The 21,228-nt window shown below is 41.6% G+C and overlaps 1 protein-coding gene across 3 annotated transcripts in view; it reads right to left on the bottom strand.

The window, feature by feature from the left end:
- DOCK2 (dedicator of cytokinesis 2) overlaps nucleotides 1-21,228 on the bottom strand; it is a 436,838-nt gene that overhangs the window by 306,966 nt on the left and 108,644 nt on the right. For all 3 annotated transcript variants that reach the window (XM_028849908.2, XM_028849910.2, XM_077937437.1), the window contains exons 24-25: nucleotides 10,814-10,884; nucleotides 8,958-9,064 (exon numbers count right to left, since the gene is read on the bottom strand). In XM_028849908.2, coding sequence (XP_028705741.2) covers nucleotides 8,958-9,064; nucleotides 10,814-10,884 — 178 coding nt within the window. The remainder of the gene's footprint in view (nucleotides 1-8,957; nucleotides 9,065-10,813; nucleotides 10,885-21,228) is intronic.

The following is a 21,228-nucleotide window of genomic DNA, read 5'->3' as shown; positions in this document are numbered from 1 at the left end:
TAAATGCAATACAACTACATGAAAAGGAAAGCAGTAGAATGATTAACAAAAGATTCAAGAGGCTGGGTGCAATGGCTCATGCTTGTAATCTCAGTGCTTTGAGAGGCCAAGGCAGAAGGATCACTTAAGCCCAGGGGTTTGAGACCAGCCTGGGGAATATAGGGAGACCCTACCTCTACAAAGTTTTTGTTTAAAAAATTCACCAGACGTGGTGGCATGTCCCTGTAGTCCTAGCTACTCAGAAGTTGAAGCAGGAGGATTGCTTGAGTCCAGGAGCTCAGGGTTACATGAGTTATGACTGTGCCACTGTGCTTCACCCTGGGTGACAAAGCAAGACCCTGTCTCAAAAAAAAAAAAAAAAAAGGAAAAGAAAAAAAAGACTCAAGAATGTGGTTACCTTAGGTGCGGAAAGGCAGTCATGTGGTTACATGTAAGTGATTGTTAACTTCCTAGTTTTTGTTTTGTGTGGAGAGTGCGTGGATGCTACATTTGTTATTAAAAATAACAAATAGAACATTTAAATAAATAAAAGCCTGCCTTGTGTGGATCAATAATAAGATGTATTTTGAATTAATGGCCAGGACTGCTCCAGCTGTGTAAAATTGAGGTGTGCTCTTTCCTTTTCTTAAAGGGACATTGGCCATTGAATAATGGTGAATTTTACTACCAAGGTCCACAGACCAGCCTCTGAGAGACCAGGCACATAAACATGTGTACAGACCAGGAACGTAAATAAAACAAAACTTATAACTTCCCTTATCCTTAAGGAGTTCATTCCATCAGGATAGACAGTCCCATAAACAGAGAATGCTAGAATGATATGTCAAGTGTCATGATGCAGGTTTGCACCCTGCAATGGGGGAGCTGTGTCCATGCCCACACTGCTTTCCTTTCCCTCCTCAGGCTCCTGGAGCTATGCCTCCCATTTGAGAGAGGTCAAGGGCCACCTGCATCCAAAGCCCCTTGGCGGGCTGACACCATGCACATCCCTGGCCCCCTCCCCAGATATTCAGAGTCAATCTTTGGAGTAGGGTCCAGGATTCTGCAATCTTAACAAACTCTTCAGGGATATCTAAGCGTTGAAGTGAGATGCGTTGTTTTGCCCCCTTTGGGAATCGGGTAATATCTGCAATGTATTCAACCCTCTACTTTCACATCTTTCCCCATTCATCAGGTACCCTGGCAGCCATTTTGTGTCTACCACCCCAGGGACAGAGATGAGGACAGCCTCCTCAGAAAGGAAGGTGATAGGATGGAGGGGAAGGGTCAGCTGCCCCTTCACCTGGCATTGAGACCCAAGGCCACAAAATGTGTGTGTACCACCAACATCCCCTCTGGGGCTAAAGTCCCAAAGGGAGTCATTTTAGATAAACTGAGGGAAACGCCAAAACCTGTGCTTTTCTTCCGCTTCCTATTTGAGTTCCTGGGAGGCTGGGGACTGTTTTGAGTCAGAAAAACTGGTTAAATCTAGAGCCATAAGATACCATGTATTGAAATTTTTAAGTTGCCACAGCACGAAGTAGAGACTCCAAAAGAAGATTAAATTATATTAAAAACAAACAAAAAGAAGCAGCTTCATTTTCTTTGCACAGAGATCATGGTGCACAAGTTTACTAACTCGCCACAGTTGTGTCCACATTGCTTCCCCAGGGACTAAGTGTTGAATGGAACTGAGCTGAAATGCCTGAGCCATCAGGGAGGACTTATTGCAGGCTTGAGGGCTACTTTGGTTCTTAAAGGGATGAATAGGGGTTGCCTGTTGAGCATGTCTTGGGGTTGGGGTAGGGAATGGGAGGAAGTAGAAGATATTCCAGGCACTATATGCAATGAACTGAATTTTGCAAGGGCATGTAAGGTGCAAAGAGAGATGACAGCCCCACTATGAAGCCAGAGCACATCCTGAGAGACAGATGCTTTGTTCTCCCAACTGCCTTTTCTTTCTGAACAGTCTCAGAAGCAGACCCTCATGTCAACATCCTAAGTCTTGGGCAGCCTGCTAATACCCCGCTTGCTGCAGGAAAGCTGTGCCCTGAGAAGCCACAGGTGATACAGCAACTGCTGGCAGCAAGGGCCTCATCTCCCTTCCAGGCAAGGGTTCCTGTGCTCACCTGTCAGAGTTCATGTATAGCCTGGCATTTGGGGGAGGAGTTGGGAGCAGGGAATGGAAATAAACAAATCCTTCAGGATGAATGATGAAGCACTTGTTCTCACACGGAGAAGGAAGCATTACCAAGTCAATACACCACTATTTGCTCCTTTTTAGTCCTCATAAGAATAAAGCACAGTATAGTGAGAAAAAGGTGGGTTCTGTTATTCAAATGACTTGCACTCAGAACCAGTTCCAGCACTTACTACCTGTGAGTCACAGAGGCAGTGCTCATCAAATATTGCATGTGCATGTGCTTAGTTTGCATCCCAGATTATCTGGCATTAGCACATGTGATGTGTTCTGGCCAATGGACTGTGGGTGGAACTGGCGGATGCCACTTCCAGGCCAAGGTCATTAAGAGCCACTGTGCTCCTTCCCTCCCTTCTTATCTTTCCTGCTACAGGGAGGCCACACGCACCAGCTGGCACAACTTCAGGAGGGACAAAAGGAATATGACCTTCATCAGACTTTGCAAAGGAGAGAAATAAACCTTTCCATTATCAAACCACTGGAGATTTGGAGATTAATTTGTAACCCTAGGATCACACAGTCCAAAATATTAATACCTTAATACATTGTGTAATATTTGGTCTCATTGGAATGAAAATTACTTAACTTTCTAGGCCATTGTGTTTTTGTAAAAACTTAACATATATTTACGCTGTATATAATACCTGATACAGAGCTGGCATTTGATAAATATTAAGTCTCTCCCTTTAAGTTGCTGTTGATGTCATTACTATTGTTATGGTCAGTACTGTTACACAACAGACAAAATAGATGCATTTTAATAAGCAGCAACTGTGTCTCTGGCACTCTGTTAGTTGTTTTTCATAAGTTGTCGCATTTCTGTAGCTAAAGAAGCTACAGCTCAGAGAGGTTACTTATTCCAAGGAACACAGCTAGTATGCAATCAAGCTAGGATCCAAAATAAGGATATCCTGAATCAAAGGTCTCTTATTCTATGACACTCCTAATTCACATTTTTCAAATTTTTCAGACATGGAACCCAAGGCTCAGAGATGTTACATAAGCTCACCAAAGTAATAACCACTGGAATAAAATCAAAAATTGATTGGGTGGGACCTAATTAAACTAAAGAGCTAAAGCAACTATCAACAGAGTAAACAGACAACCTATTTGCAAATGATGCCTCTCACAAAGGTCTAATATCCAGAATCTAACGAACTTAAACAAATTAACAAGCAAAAACAACAACCCTATTAAAAAGCGGGCAAAGGACGTGAACAGACACTTCTTAAAAGAAGACATACATGCAGCCAACAAGCATATGAAAAAATGCTCAGCATCACCAGTCATTAGAGATATGCAAATCAAAACCACAATGAGACACCATCTCACACCAGTCAAAATGGCTATTATGAAAAAGTCAAAAATTGGCCAGGCACAGTGGCTCATGCCTGTAATCCCAGCACTTTGGGAGGCTGAGGCAGGCAGATCACCAGAGGTCAGGGGTTTGAGACCAGCCTGGCCAGGATGGTGAGACCCCATCTCTATTAAAATACAAAAGCCAGGCACAGTGGTGTACCTCCCAGCTAGTTGGGAGGCTGAGGCAGGAAAATCACTTGAACCCAGGAGGTAGGGGTTGCAGTGAGCTGAGATTGCACCATTGCACTCCAGCCTGGGTGACAAGAGCAAAACTCAGACTCAAAAAAATAAATAAATAAAAATAAAAAGTCAAAAATGAACAGATTCTGGTGAGGTTTTGGTGAAAAGGGGATGCATATACACTGCTGGAGGGAATGTAAATTAGTTCAGCCATCATGCAAAGCAGTTTGGAGATTTCTCAAAGTACCTAAAACAGAACTACCACTCAACTCAGGAATCCCATTACTGGGTATATACACAAAGGAAGATAAATCATTCTATCATAAGGACATAAACATGTATAAACATATGCCTGTGTATGTTCATCACAGCTTTATTCACAATAGCAAAGACGTGGAATCAACCTAAACATGCGTTGATGGTGGACCGGATAAAGAAAATGTGGTATATAGACATGATAAAATACTACGCAGCCATAAAAAAGATTAAAATCACATACTTTTGCAGAGTACTGATGAAGCCAGAGGCCATTATTCCAAGCGAATTAACACAGGAGCAGAAAATCAAATGCTGCATGTTATCACTTATAAGTGAGAGTTAAACATTGAGTCCACGTGGATGCAAAAAGGGAACAATAGACATCAGGGCCTACTTGATGGTAGAAGGTGCGAGGAGGGTAAGGATCAAAAAACTGCCTATTGGGTCTATGCTTATTACCTCGGTGACAAAATTATCTGCACATGAAACCCCTGACATGAAATCAATTCATGTAACAAACTTGCACATGTTCCCCATGAACCTGAGATAAAAGTTGAAAAGAAAAAAAAAAAGTAGTAACTGCTAGAGTCAGAGGGTTGTTTATTCGCAGCCCAATGCTGCAATGATACGATGATTAGAAAAGATATGGGCAAAATTATTTCCATCCCTCTTTCCCCCGACCATTGTCTAGCCCCTTGTACACTGTGAATCGAGGACGCAGCATCTCCAGATACTGTGGGCAACAGATGAGAGGGAAGAAGGAAGCTATGCTTTAATAAAAGGGAAACTGGATGCTTTGCTCAAAGAACAGCTTCTCAATAAAGTTCCCAGTGAAAAAAAAATCCACCAGCTGAAAATAAACATTGAAAGAGTTTCCAAATCTCTGTCAGGTGTCTGTCTCTCTCTCTGTCTCTCTCTTTCTTTCTGTCAATCTCTCTCTGTGTTTGTTTTGGAAATTTGAAGAGAAAGCTCTAGCAATGTGGATCCTAAAGCAGTTTACACTGAACCAGATGGTGCCTCTGATTAGCATCAGACTAAAAAGACACATTTCTTGGAGATGAGGTTCTTGTAGGGACAAATCTGTTTCAAAGGCACAGAGGGTTTGCTTTTCTCCTAGACTCCCCCTGGAGCTTTCTCCGGGCATATCTGTGCATCCTTTCTCCTGTCATCACCACCAGGCAGGTCTGAGCTTGTGTTGGAGAAGACAGCAAATTAGTGTTTGTAAGTTTCTCAGTTCTCCTCTCACTGAAACCTGAAGTCATCCACACGGACCAAGCCATTCCATGTGGGAACCCGGCTGGTGGTGACTCCTTACTCCTGCAATTCCCAGGCTAACTAGCCACATGTGCCACTGATGCACCAGAAACCCAAGGAGACGCATTCTGTGACTATTCCCATTTTACAGATGAGGAAATTAAGACTTGCAAGGATTAAGTAATTTACTCAATATCATAGATCAAATCAAAGTTGAGGCTAATTGCCTCCATAAAGAAAACAAGGAAAAAACCGTGTATGTGTGTCTGTGTGTGTGTGTTTGTGTGTGTTTTAAAAGAGCCCTGAGGGGTAAATCATCAGAGATGAGGGCTGTCAAGTGTCCAAAACTATGTAACTATGCTGGAGCCTGTAGTAACACAAACAATGAAGTGAGAAATTGCAAACATTTCACCTTGACCTCTACTTCTTTTAGGCATACGTAACACGGCCCCTTTACAAAAACACTCTAGGGAAATAAAAATTGAAAGCAAAAACAAAAACAAAAAAACCCACATTCAAAGCCAGAATGCAAAGCATGTACCAACCAAGGCCCTTTTATTCATTAGGTCCTGTGTTTCTCAGACCCTGAGGAAAACCACGTAGCTTAGGGTTATGTGCAACTATCAAACATTAAGGAACTCCCTTATTGCAAGGAATTTAAAGGTCAGCACAGAAATTAGGATCAGCAGGAAAAATAACCACAACACCAATAATAACAATTACTGCTTAGTATGAGACATTATGCAGAGCCCAGCGCTGTGCCAAGTACTTTAAATGCATCATCCATCTCATTAGCCCACACGATCACCCTCTAAGACAGACGTTATTTTTCTTATTCCCATTTTATAGATGAGCTTACTGAGGATCAGAGAAGTTTAGAAAATTACTCATAGTCATATAGTCACATAAAAAGCTGAACCAGGAATTAAACTCAGGTCTAGTGTGGCCCAAGAACCACAGTCCTTAACCAGTAAACCCTTCTCCACCTTCTCCATAGGATCCTCCTGACGACAGGCCAATAGGGTAGTCTGCCAAAATCTCAGAAAGTGCTTAAAAGCCTTCTGGCCCCTCCGCTTAATGTCAATACAAATGTTCAAGGCTGTGAGTACAAGCAAATGTCACTGAAAATACTCCAGGCAGTTTGCACATCTGGCAGTTAAATGAGTGCAGGCTCAAAGCAAATCACGTCCCGGAGGCACAGGACACTTCATAGGGAGAATAACAGGAGGAATTTCATTACTGCTCAAACTTGGCCAGAGGAATCACACTCACCTTATTTAAGAGTATAAAGAGAGACGCTCACCCAAGGGCAATGGACACCGATAAGCATAATGAACTCAGGTTTTATTCATTGGGAACGTGAGGATTTAAGAAAGGGGATGAGGTGAAGTTTCCCTTTGGGACTATTTTGGTAAGAGGGCTCACTTAGCAAATAGATGGTGGGAGAGGAGTTATCTTTCAGCTGTGAGTAAGGGCATACAACTTTCACATGTGAGCCGAGTGTGGCTACACTAATTACACTTTGCGTCCTCTTTGAAATGGGTCCCCAAAGGACACTTTGTCTACCTCTAGTCTCTGTATGTATTTAAAGGTAAAAAGTTTGCTTTCTTTTATAACTGTGTACAACGCCAGGGTGGGCCTTCTGTCAGTTAATATTAATCAGAGGGTTTTTACTGAATCTGAAACCCAGACACACAGCAGAACTGAGAAGTAGCAGCTGCCCAGCCTGCCCTGCCATGATGCTAACCCTCAGAGGCCTCCTCCCAACCCTGGAGATGTGGCTGCAGTAAAGGAATTACTCTGACTTCCGTGAGGCTGGAATTGACACCACATGCCCAGCCCAGGCCCGTGCTATCACTCCATCTGGCCTCGATGCCAAGCTGGGCCCCTGACGATGACAGCAGCTCTGAACAATGAAGGAGAGCCAGGCAGTCCACTCCCTGCTGCCTGTGCCACACCATATGCGTAGCTAGAGTCGTCCTTGTCATGTCCCTAGGATGGGACTCAATTTGTCTCTGCAGTGGCAGCACCTGAAATCCTGCGAAGGGCTTCCGGGGTAGGAAGGGGCAGACATATTTCAATGCTTTTGGGCTAAGGGCAATTTATTTAGAGGTGGAAATCAGAACTTTAAAACCATGGAATTCTCAGTTTAAAAAGGCACAGTCACACAAGAAATGCAATAAGACTTACCAGAATTAGTCTCCATAGTCTCACAAAAACCACCTTGCTCAAACAAACTACATATTTATTGGATTAATCTGTTGTCACACATCTGTCTAAAAGGTCAGGAAACCACACACATAAATGTTAAAATCACAAAAACATTTTCATCCCCACATCTTCCTCCTACCCTTAACTCCGGGGATAGGATACAGACAGCAATTTTGGATGCACCATGTTAACCGGCATTGGAAAAAAACATCTTTACAGTGAAGTGGTTCCTGAATATTTCTGTGATTACCAGGCAATTTGCATAAATATTCAGGCTTCACTCCCTGAATAAATTCCAGTTGGGTGATGGCTGATCCTCTGAATTCTAAGACCTTTTGTTTCTTGCACAGTTTGCTTCTCATTTTATTATTGACACTAATGTGGATAGAGAAATTGAAAATTGGAAAGGTTGGGTCTTAGGATACAGAAAAAAGTACTGATTCTGAAAAGTCATTTCTTCACCCTTACAGATAGGAGTGAAGGAATGCAGAGTTTCTGAATAGGTCATTCTTTTACATGGAACAAAAGGCATGATCCATTTTGAAAATCTAGGCATGCAGAGCATTCCTAGAGATGAGGTAGAGGATGAATATGAGCTTCCAAATCCTGCCTGATCAAATCTGGAGGAGCTATCGACATCTAATTGACTGACCTTGAAGATAGGGAACTCTAAGTCTTCTGCCAGTGGGGCCCAGTGGTGACCAGTTTAGGGTAAGCAGAAGCTCTGATCATAACTTCTGTGCAAATCCACTGTCGTTCCGTGATCTCCCAAAAATATATACCATTAAGTGAAGAAAGGCAAAGTGCAGAACAGTTACATACCATGCTACCATTTGCATGATAATAATAAAGAGTATCTAGCATATACGTAATTGATTCCACATCCACAGAGTGTGCCTAAAGCAAACACAAGAAACTGGATATGCCTTTTGCCACTGGAGAAGGGACTAGGAGTAGCCATGCACAGGGTCTGGAGAGACCCTTTCCACATGGTACTCTTTCATACTTTGCATTTTCATCCATGCAAATGCATTACCTATTCCAAAATAATTTACATTTTTCTAAAAAGTTCAAAAAATGTTAATTCCTACTCAATCAGACTCTTCGAGCTAGGTCTCAGGAATTAGCATTTTAATAAGCTCTCCAGTTTATTCTTACACACTCAAAATTTTAAGAACTTCCCTGCGAAAGGCTCTTTCTACTAAAAGGAACTTTATCCATTTCCCCTTAAGTTAAAGACAGCAATAATAAACCATACAGGGGGGGAAAAAAACCTCATTAAACTTTCTCAAGAGAAATAAACAATGCAATCTCAGCTTTCCTAAAATCAATTTAGATTCTGATATCTAAGTTGTCAGCTACTTTCTACTTTTTGCATTTATGCAGACCAAGGGAGTTGTGAGAAAAGAGATGTTTCAGTCACTGGACAGGTTGCCCTCTCCTGCCAAACTTCCCCAAAATGATGTGGGGTTTATTGGCCCCTTACCCCACCCCAGCAAGGGTGCTGTGTACTCACCTTGCTTTTTAAAGAGGTTACTCTGGACTATCTCATTCATAGACTGTACTTTCTGCTTCTGGAGTTTCACAGGAGGGATGCAGGTGTAGAACTCATACAGGAGTTGGCTGAGGGCAGGAAAAATAGGAGCTGGTAGGGCAAGGTAGACCAATGTCTCCCACCTCATAGCACTTACAGTCCATCCCTGGACCTGTAGCTCTGGGAAACCCCCAAGTCCAGGCAGAGCATGAGGTGCAAGGTAAGCCTTCAGTAAAAATGTACAAGTTGTTCTTGGTATAGAATATTAGTAGCATTAAAAGAGATGTAAAAATCTGAAAATAATACCAATAGCCCTGAGCAGTTACTGTATACCAAGCACACACTTTGCATTTTGCATTCATTATGTCATGTAAACTTCATAACTCTACAAGCTATACACAATACTTATCCCAATTTTATAAGTTGGAAAGCTCAGGTTTAGAAAGGCTAACTTTCCTAAGGTTATGCAGCTAGGAAGCTAAAGAAACAAGAGTTCAAAACAAGGTTCTGACTTCATTACCATACCATTTTACTTACAAATGTTTTATGCTTGGTAATGTTTTGTGATAAGTCTTAAAATCAAAAAGGTCTCTAATTTTTTTAAAACACTATGAAAAATTGTGGATTAGAACCAGTTTGGGACATCAAAAGGGAGACAGCTCTTCCCAAATATGGTGAGAATCAAAATACCCTGAAACAAAATTATAGTCCTTGTTGACTTCCCAAAATAAACTTATTGTATTCATTCATTCTTTCAAGGACTTATTAAACATCTACTTAATATGAGACAGGCAAAGCATAGAGAAATGGGAATACAATGGGAACAGACTGGGTCCCAGTTGGCATGGAACTTACATTCTAATAGAGGTCATCAAATGACACAGAAGCAAACAAATCAATACACAGCGATGTATGTAGTGGAGGAAATAAATAAGGAGCTGTGTCAGAGAATAATGGCACAGGGGCTGGGGGAGAAATTTAATTTATTTACAATATCCAGTGGTGGCTTTTCCAAAAAGATAACATTTAGCCTGAGGGTCTGAAGGATGAGAAGGAGCTAGCAAAAATCTTCCATATGAACAGAAAAAGGACATCCATGAAAAAACTGGTGACATCTGAATGAAGTCCAGAGTGCAGTTAAGAGAACTGTATCCATGTTAATTTCTCAGTTTTTATAAATGTGTCATAGTTATTTAAATGTTGACATTAGGGGAAGCTGGGTGAAGGGCATATGATAACTCTCTATATGTAATCTTTGCAACTCTTTTCTGTATCTGTAAGTATTTAAATATAAAAAGTCTTTGAAATCTGTTATCTGTAAACTACAATACATTTTTTTAAAAGAAGAAGGTATATCTGATTGAAATGCCCCTATTCCAACAGCATAATCACATTAAAATAATGTGTTCATCTATGAGCTGAATGTAGTTAAGAAGGAGAAGGGAAAAGGGAGCCATCTCCATTATCTCTTTAGCTACGCTTAGGTTGTTCTCCATTTGCAACTGTGGGGTCTACAGGGCAAAGAGTGGAACCCACAATAACATTCAGGCCCAGGTGAAATGAAAACATTTATTCCAAACATCAATTTTTTAACCTATATGATTAATTTTCATATCATCAGAGGGATGCTTAGTACACAGTTGGTTCTCACCAAAGTCTGGCACAAGAAAACCAAAAGGTAAAAATACCACACTGAAAGCCCTGAAAACATCCCCTGCCACAGGTCTTCCCCATCCCCAAGCTGAGTGCCCATCTGGAGCTCCCCATAAGAGCCCTCCTCCCACTCTGAATCCCTGCCTTGCCAACAGAGCCCAAGAAAGTACAACATAAGCTCTCACCTGAGTAACTTCGCATCGAAGACCGTTTCTACATCATGGAGGACAGATGGGATGTATTTCAAAGCCGCCACCTAGGTGGAATGTAAAATACATATGAGTGATCCTCACATCAACAAGTCTGTGCTGGCAAAGAGGGTACTTTGCAGCATGACACATCCGAGGAGAATGACCCTGCATCCTGGACATTACAATATTGATGCAAGCCTCTGTATGTACACCAAAACGTAAGCACGGACTTCTTTGGATACAAAAGTGAAGTCACAACTTCTGTCTTCAAGGAAGCAATAACATAGACTAGAATGACCACAGACCTTGTAGTTTTATAGATCTGCAAATTCTGTTTCCACACCTTATTAGCCATGTGGCTTTGGACAAGACACTTAACCTCTCAGACATTAACATATCTGTGAAACAAAGTTATATGTATTCTGCAGGATTGTGAAGATTAAATAGAATATATGTGAGGCATCCAAAAGAGCACCAGGCCTATTTTAGTGCTCAATAAATGGTGACTTATATTATTAATGGAAGATGGTGTACTCGAATTGCTTTGCTGGTGGCAAGTTATTTATATTTCCTCTCCCTGGCCACTTTGTGAATAATAGTGGGCATGTCTTGGTCCACTAGCTGGGTTGGGAAAGCTGAGCATTGTGGTGGTGGATTGGTTCCTCTCTTCAAATAACTGATGCATCCAGACGTAGGAGCCATACTCACCCGCTGCATACCTACACCACTTGCTAAGCAGCAGGGCAGACTACAGTTTCAGTAGAAAGAACTGTAAGTCACATGAACGGAAAATAATGTTTAAGAATCTAATGGAAGTATGCATTTTTTATTTATTTTCTATATATTCTAGGTGTTCTGTTATTAACATGTATCACCCTTTAACAATCAGACTGAAGTAAAAATCGTGAAAATTACTTTCCTAAAGAAAATCTTCCTCCTAGCCATATACAACTGAGATTCTTACTTAATATAAATAATGATTACAATTATTCTCTAAGAATTTACAACAGGGCAGACTCTGTGCCAAAGACTGCTAATAGATTATCTTATTAGTTACAACCCTGCAAGGGAAATATTATTTTCATAAATAAGGAATCTCTGGTGCACACAATTAAATAACTAGCCTGGGGTTGAAAAGTTAGCAAGTGGAGAGCCAGGATTTAAATTCAGGCAGGCGGGGCCGGGCGCGGTGGCTCAAGCCTGTAATCCCAGCACTTTGGGAGGCCGAGACGGGCGGATCATGAGGTCAGGAGATCGAGACCATCCTGGCTAACACGGTGAAACCCCGTCTCTACTAAAAAATACAAAAAACTAGCCGGGCGAGGTGGCGGGCGCCTGTAGTCCCAGCTACTCGGGAGGCTGAGGCAGGAGAATGGCGTAAACCCGGGAGGCGGAGCTTGCAGTGAGCCGAGATCGCGCCACTGCACTCCAGCCTGGGTGACAGAGCCAGACTCCGTCTCAAAAAAAAAATAAAAATAAAAAAAAAATAAATTCAGGCAGGCTGCACTTAGAGCCATTTCTTGTAACCCTTAAGCTACATGGCCACCTTACCCAAATAGCAACTCTCTCTCTCTCTATGCCTTCATCCTTTTCTTTTCCTGCTGTTTATAATTTTTAAAATTTAAAAAGTCAATACTATATGTTCGATGTAAAAACATTCATACCAGATAAGGCATTAGGGTGAAAATGGTTTCCAAAGTCCTATATCACATCCTCCTCTCAGCCCCAATCTCTCCTCCCCAGAGAGGGGAGGACCACTGTTAGTTAACATGGTGGTGAATTTCCTTCTAGACTGCTTTCTATGCATGAACGTATATGTGCATGTGTGTGTATGTGTGTGTATGTAAATATACAGCTCTGCAACTTGCTTTCTGTAGTTTAAACTACACACCAGTGGCATCCTGCCTTCTCATAGAGTGGATTCTTTTCATTTCTAACCACTGCCCAGCACTGCTCAAATGGGTACATTGTACCTTCTTCAACCCACCCCTGCTAATAGGCTCCATGCTATTGTCAGTTTTTCTTTATTATAAATATGTGGTAAAAAAAAAATGCTGTTTGTATATCTGTAAAGATCCTTGCAGGATAGATTCTTCAAAGAAGAATTAGTGCATGAAAACACATAGACATATAAATTTTAGGAGAGATTGTCAATTACCTTAGAAGATACAGTAACCAATTTCCCTTAACTAACTGTTCCTTTCCCCATAACCTTGCTACCATTGGACATACAATCTTGTAGATTTTTGTTGATCTGATGTGTAATTTGCAACTCTTTTGTTGTTAGTATGGTTGGGCATCTTTTCCATATTTATTGAACATCTATATTTACTAAATTGCATGTTCATATCCTTTTTCTGTTCTTATTTTGGGTTTTTTTTCTTATTGGTTTATAAAATTTTTCATGCATCAATAATATTAACCCTTTTACAGTAACACATTTTACAAGAATTTTCTCCCACTTATCCTGTTGTTCCATTGCATAGAAAGATTTTAATTTGTAGGCTGTCATATTTGTCAGACTGTTCCTTTATAGTTATTAGATTTTGTATCTAGAGATTTATTCTTTATTCTTTTAAATGTAGATTATAAGATAAAACAACATTCCAAAGCCATTGTCTCTGAAACTACGTTCTATTGGAACCTCTTGTCCCATAGGATGGTGTTAGGTATTCTGTAGAGGAAAAGAGTTTGCAATCAAAGAATTTTGGAAAGCATTGGTTTAAGCAAAGATAAACCAGTGAATTTTTTTTAACTATAGAACTTTTCATAATTTTAATATACTAAGAAGCATTATGACATTCCTCCAGCCAGTCACAGTATCCAGTACATTCCAACCTAGTTGGTCAAGGACCATCTTTATCAGGGAACATCAAGCAGATGTAGCAAAATCAGATGACTGCAGGGCTAGGCAAGCAACAGAAAGAAGTGATATGGAATGTGGACAGGGCAGTGGGAAGTGATGAGGTGTGTGGATTCCATTCTCTGCCTAAAGACTCAGTTATTCCTATTCAATTGTTTTAACACTTTGATTTAATGCTTTGATTTGCTAGACAAATCAAACACAAATGCAGGCTGCATTTCTCCCAGAGGTGACTAATTTACAACCTCTAAAATCTAAAGGGATACCATATACTGAGGCATGTGCCCTGAAAAAAGGCTAGTCCAAGCACTTTTTTTTTTTTTTTTTTTGAGACAGAGTTTCGCTCTTGTTGCCCAGGCTAGAGTGCAATGGGGTGATCTCAGCTCACTGCAACCTCCACCTCCCGGGTTCAAGCAATTCTCCTGCCTTGACCTCCTGAGTAGCTGGGATTACAGGCACCTGCCACCACGCCTGGCTAATTTTCTGTATTTTTAGTAGAAACAGGATTTCACCATGTTGGCCAGTCTGGGTTCGAACTCCTGACCTCAGGTGATCCACCCGCCTCAGCTTCCCAAAGTGCTGGTATTACAGGCTGGAGCCACCGCGCCCGACCATTCTATCATTTTTACTCTCGTTATTACTACCATTCTTCATAAAATAATATTATATCATTATTACTTTCATTCCATAGTCTATATTGTGTATATATTGTGTGTAATACTTAAAACACACATACATATACATACGTATACACATAAACATACATGTGATGCATATATACATGTACACATATAATCCAATTACGAATTATAGGGTTTTTAAATGGGAATCATGGCGGGCATGGTGGCTCATGCCTATAATCCCAGCACTTCAGGAGGCCGAGGGATTGATCACTTGAGCCCAGGGGTTCAAGATCAGCCTAAGCAACATGGTAAGACCTCATCTCTACAAAATATATATATATATATAAAAAAAATAGCCAGGTATGGTGGCATAGGCCTGAGGTCCCAGCTACTCAGGAGGTTGAGGCAAGAGGATCGCTTCAACCCAGGAACTAGAGGCTGCAGTGTGCTGTGTTTTGCCACTGCACTCCAGCCAGGGTGACAGACAGAGATGCGTTCTCAAAAATAAATAAATAAATAATAAAATAGGAAGCATTATTGGGAACTGTATACATGCCAAATACTTGACATGCATGACCTCATTTAATTCTTCCAACAACTCTGTGAGTGGAAATTGTTAATCCCATTTTACCAATGAGAAAACTATGGCATGGAGAGGTTAAATAACAGAAGCCACGTAGCTAATAAGTAGCAAAGCAAGGATGTGTACCCAGCTCTGTCCAGCTGGCTCTCATCCAGTATATCCACTACTGTCCGTCACACTATAGGAAAGGCATTCTATCTCGGCAAGTGGGGAGGATTCAGCAGGGGCAAGAAGGCTAATTTGGAGGAGGAAGTGGAAAAAGAGCTTCCCCTACCCTTTGTAAGAATAGTTTTTGAAAATAAAATGCAGTTCTTCTGACATCCCTTAAGTTAAGGATCCTCATTACCACATCTATAGGGGTTGCAAGAAAGGCCAACAGGAAAATGTTTGCTATCTCACTAATTAGGTGATCATGTGGCACTGCTAGATTAATCGTCCACTCTGAACCCCTCTGCCAAAGGCCAGGTACATCCCTCAAGAAGAGAATCAAACCCAAAGCAACCAATAGTGGTTTTACTGTCCCAGAGGTAAATCAAGGGAGGACGCTTGACATCATTGCTATCTAGATGGACTTCACCAGAATTAGAAAACAGCGAGTGCTTAAACATAACAACAAAAATCAAAACCAAACTAGCATGCCTCCAAACTCAAAGGGACTTGTCTGCTGAGTGCTCTCAGGCTTTCCCGCTCTCTCTCACACTCTTTCTCTCTCTCTCTCCCCCCTCCCTTTCTCTCTCTTTCAAACAGAGTGACCAGTGTTGGTGCCAGTAGACACAGACTTCTGGCCAAAATGAACATGTCTTGAAATGATACACAGTTATGCAAGAATGCTACCAGATGTCTTCCTCATTCAAGAGCCACAGGCATTCAAAACAAGTACTATTCCCATCAATTTTTAATCCTCTTATTTTAGCCAAGCAGTGGATGATCAAGGTCCATGGAAACTGGAAAAACGATGTCTCAGGAATTCCCCATAGCATGACCATAAGAAGGTAGTTTACTTTGAGATGCTGAGTTGTTCCTAGGGGTAAATAAATGCAGCTCTCTCAGGACATTCAGCATCATCACTAATCTCTCAGGCAAACTGAAGGGAAAGGGATCAACATGTTCTAGAATATGTATGCTTCCGTCCTTTCTGTAACTCAACTTTATGGGGACCCCTGAGTCTTATCCACCTGGCGTTTTGCCAGAAGACTTGGGTCTTAATGAAATTATGCTATTGCTTGGTGGTGATTAAGAACTCAAACTCTGGACTTATACAGCCAAAATTTAAATCCAAGATCTACTAATTTTCAGCCAAGGTAAGTCACTTAACCTCTTTAAGCCTCATTTTCCTCATTTACAAAGCGGAGATAAAGACTATATGCAAAGACAAATAGTCTGTACCTCTGCTTTACACCAAATGTTCTCACTCATAAGTGGGAGAGCAACAATAAGAACACAGGGTGGGGAACGACACACACGGGGGCTGTCAGGGCGTGGGGGGCAAGGGAAGGGAGAGCATCGGGATAAATAGCTAATAAATAACACGGGGCTTAAAACCTAGATGACAGGTTGATAGGTGCAGCAAACCACCATGGCACATGTATATCTATGTAACAAACTTGCACATTCTGCACATGTATATCATGGAATTAGAGTAAAATTTTTAAGAAACCACTATTTGTCCTATAAGGTTGTTGTTAAAAAGATCAACTGAGCTAACAATATATGTAAAGCTTTTAGCTCAACACTTGACACTTAATAAACACTGAAACATCAAACTAAACAAAATGAATTATTTATTTTATTTTATTTTATTATTTTATTTTATTTTCAGACAGAGTCTTGCTCTATCGCCAGGCTGGAGTGCAATGGCGCGATCTTGGCTCACTGCAACCTCCACCTCCGGGGTTCAAGTTATTCTCCTATCTCAGCCTCCCGAGTACCTAGGATTACAGGTGCCTGCCACCACACCCAGCTAATTTTTGTATTTTTAGTAGAGGCGGGGTTTCACCATCTTGGCCAGGCTGATCTCGAATCCCTGACCTTGTAATCCGCCCTCCTCAGTCTCCCAAAGTGCTGGGATTACAGGCGTGAGTCACGGTGCCCGGCACTATTTATTTATTTATTTTAAGAGACAGGGTCTTGCTTTGTCACCCAGGCTGGAATGCAGTGGCACAATCACAGTTCACTGCAGCCTTGATCCCCTAAGCTCAAGTGATCCTCCTGCCTCAGCTTCCTGAGTAGCTGGGACCACAAGCATACACCACTAGGCATGGGCAGGCCCCCATGCCTAGCTAATTTTTTTTAATTTTTTTGTCGAGACAGGGTCTCACTATGTTCCCCAGCCTGGTCTTGAACTCCTGGGCTTGAGAGATCCTTTCGCCTCAGCCTCCTAAAGTGCTGGGATTACAGGCATGCACCATTGCACTCAGCTATATTCATTCATTCATTCATTCATTCATTCATTCAGACAGTAGATATTTGAGCACTTTCTGTGTGGCAGCCATTGTTCCAGACATTGGGGATGTAAATGGCAGAGTCCCCTGCCCTCCTGGACACTCCAGTGGCTTCATTAGCATAAGTGGCATTCACAGTGGCCAAGAGAGCATGTCATTCAATACAAACTGTTCATTTAATTCCACTTGCGCCATCAAATTGGAGCATTATGAAATACCATGGATCGTAAGGAGAATGGGACAAATTGGCCTGCACAACATCACCATATGCCTTTTACTCACATTTGAGCTCTGTCTAATTTACAAGTGTCTGGTGTTGACCCTCTGAATCTGCCATCAGTTTTATCAACACACTTACAGGGCTGGCACACATAAGGACTTCCGAGCACGTGGCCCATTGTTGAAACATGGGAACCCCTGGCCTAAACCTTACCTGTGGCATAGAGAAGAATAGTGCTTTGGAGGCAGATGACCTGGGTGAATTCAAATCCTAGCTCCAGCTCTATGAATACGTGTAATTTGGGATGAACTATTTAACTTTATGAGCCTCCTATGGACACTGAGGATAGTGGTTCCTTGAAGATCTCTGGCGGGATTTAAAACACTGTATGTGAAGAGCCCAGTTCCATGCCTGGAACATGGTGGGTACCCAATCAGTGGAAAGTATTTTTATTGCTCCTCTCCTCTTTGAACAACTGGCTTTCAATTCTCCATGGTCTTGGTGAGCTGCTTCCGTGCCAGCTCAGAACAATAAGAAAAACCACAGAAAGCAATTCACAAAAGCTGGGTGAGCATTAGAGATGGGCAATAACTTGCTTAGGTTTCAGAATTCACAGTGGACACAGCTGAGATTTGAACCAGATCTGCTCTACTCACAATTAAGCTGGTCACAAATGAGGGTTTCCAACATAAGCCGCTACCCAGCTGGATGTGAAAAGTTTGAACCAGGAACATCAACCATGGGCATTCGTATCCTCTGCACCCACCCGGCACTTATGGCTGATGTTACTAATAGCTCACACCCCATGCAGGCTCAGAATCAAGACTCCAGTCACCTCGTACTATTTCACTAGCTGAAACTTTGCCATGCATGTTTTCATACAGTCACTTCTTGTGGATTTATTCTCTTAAGAATGTGTGTCTATATTTCTTTATCGAACTGAATAATTGAACATCCTAACACTATTTAATAGTCTTGTGTAACAAAATTAGGAACACAAATAACCCGCCTTCTGAATCCTCACTAGTAAAATATCCAAAAAGCTTCTGTTTTTTGATGAAGTAAAGGAGGAAGAGGTATAAATGATTAAAAATGATTTAAACCAAACTATGGAACAGGCTTTATACTTCATGTTTCACATATATTACTTTATTTCACCCTCTCAGTAATCCTCTAAATTACACATTAGGCCTCCCATGTTACAAAGGATAAATCGAGGCCCAGAAAGCTAAAATGATGTGCCCAAGGCTACATGCCCACATCTCTCTGGTCAAAAGCCAAAGCTCCGTCTCCTGCAGCAAATCTCAAAGTCTATAGAAGATTCCACATGTGGGATTTGGAGACATCACAGGGACTTGACCCCTCTGCCCTCATCATTAAGTTCTCTTCACATGGTACTGCTCTCCATATTAGAATATAACTTTAAATTCTTCTTTGATAACTTTTCAACAGCTACGTAAATAGGTGGAAAGCATCATTGGTTTTATGAAAATTCCTGAGGCTAAATTTGACCCTTAGAGCAAATTGAAAAAGAGATGAAGCCCCTTTCTATGCCTCTGAGGTGGAAATCTGCGAGAACAAACCAACAAACCTGGCCCAAATTGCAAGGAAAGCAAGGCATTTCTAACACAGCTACCCAGACAAGAACCACCTGGGTAAAAAGACTTATGCCAAAACTACAATAATCGTATCAGTTCACTGCATTTGCATAGCATTTTATAACTTGTTCTTCTGCGGAGAATGTTTATTTGATCCTCACCCGCACAATGAAATCTTATAGATGAGGAAACTGAGGCACTGAGAAGTGACCAATGTAAGATCACGCAGCTGATAAAGAAGAGCATTCCTGTTGACCAGATGTCTTCAGAACGGCAAATGCTCACTTGCTCCTCTTTGCTTCCCTTCTTTCTTTCCCTGCCTTCTTACTCTCTCTCTCCCTTTGTTCCCTCCCCGAAGACATTTGTAGCCCATCATAGGGAAACAGGTGCTGAAATTAGAAAGAGTAGCTCCACAATGACCTATTCCCTCTTCCACTCTTCTCTCTCTCCATGGCACCTCAACTTCTTTGGGGCATCAGCGCCTTTCTCCTCTGGCATGAGAAACTGGCTTTATCTATTTGCTCATCATTTCTGCTCTTTCACACTTCAGCTTCCTTCGAGCTGATTTCACACCTGATTCAACCCTATAGCCCCTCTCATGGCAACTGGTCATCCTTGGCTCTCTCCGGATATCCCAACACTGTGTGGCTGCTCACTGGAGGCTCAGTTGCTTCCAGGTGATACAGATGCAGTGGCTGGTGGGGGCTCCTGCTGCATCTCCTCATGCTGTCCCCTGCTCCTGTGATCCCCTTTGTCAGAGAATGATGAGAGAGTTAGGAATATGAGGAAGATGTTTTTGGTTTGTTTTTTAACCAGCAGGGGGTAAGGGAAAAATGAAAACTAAAACAATGAAGTTCCAACTAACCCAAGGGAAGACACTGATCCCCAGTAGGGGCTAAAGAAACAGTCTTGTCACACAAGACCAAATAGTGTTAGGACATTCAGCTGTTCACTTAGATCAAGAAATATAGATACATATTCTGAGGAGAATAAATGTTAGAATTATCCGGATTATTCTGAGTGTTGAAGACACATGATGAATAAGACAGTTGCCTTCCTCAACACACAGGTTTCCACTCTTTGTTAAATTAAAGGAAGCCGTCAGCAGAGTGGTTCTCAAACTTTGCTTCACAGTAAAATCACCTGGGGAATTTTTAAAATCCCCTGGCCTGGGTCACACTCATACCAATTAAATCAGAAAGTCTGGTGGTTATAACCAGGCATCAGAATTTATTAAAGATCCCCACACGATTCTAACGTGCACAGTCTGGAATCCATAGTGTGAGAAGCAAACATTCCCCAGGCTGACTTCTGCCTCTGCTTCCTCACCTTCATTCTACCTAAACACTAGTACCTCATTAATTCTAACCAGTGCCTGGGCATCCCAGGCATAATGGATCTTTAAATTAGCAACTAAAAGAATAACATTGATTTAAACAAACAACAAAAAAAATAAATAAAAGCAGCAGCAGCAAAAATCTGCATTAACTCATTGATTTAGATAAATGGGCTTCCTTTATTCACAACACATCAGGCACTCCCAGCTTCCCCCACCTGCACCCCCAGTGCCTGCAAGTACATTCTGTGAAAGTTCTGAAGTCTCCCTGAAACAGCCTCTTCATTCAGACTCTTGGCTGCTCAACTCCTTCCCGAACACAGGGCTAGGCCTCACAGTTTCTCAAAGATTTGCAGACTTCACAGATTAGCATCGTGGACCACACATGAGAGGACTCATTCTCTCCAAAGTACCTCTTGTTTATTGAGGAGCCCTCTTTAATCCCAAAAGGGTCCCTGCCTTTATGTTGTCGAGAATTAAACTACTGGAGACTCAGTTTAAGAGACTGCCACCGTAACTATTCTCTCCATCGGAAGTGGATCCGGTTTGACTAATTTCCTTCTAGGTAACAAAAATTTCAGAGCTATTTTAAAAGAAGGCACTGCTACCTTCATGGGAAGCAAATAATAAATACATTTTCTCTTGTCCTGAGGAGCCCTTGGTATTTAACCAAGTGGCCAGCCCAGGCCTTCACTGGACACAAGTTTGCATATTTCAGCAAAAGAAGATATTATCTTAGCATGCT

The sequence above is a fragment of the Macaca mulatta genome, chromosome 6, assembly GCF_049350105.2.
Source record: "Macaca mulatta isolate MMU2019108-1 chromosome 6, T2T-MMU8v2.0, whole genome shotgun sequence".
In the NCBI taxonomy this organism is placed as follows: Eukaryota; Metazoa; Chordata; class Mammalia; order Primates; family Cercopithecidae; genus Macaca; species Macaca mulatta.
The sequence above is the reverse complement of the archived record's forward strand: the minus strand, read 5'-3'. Positions and strand labels throughout refer to the sequence as shown.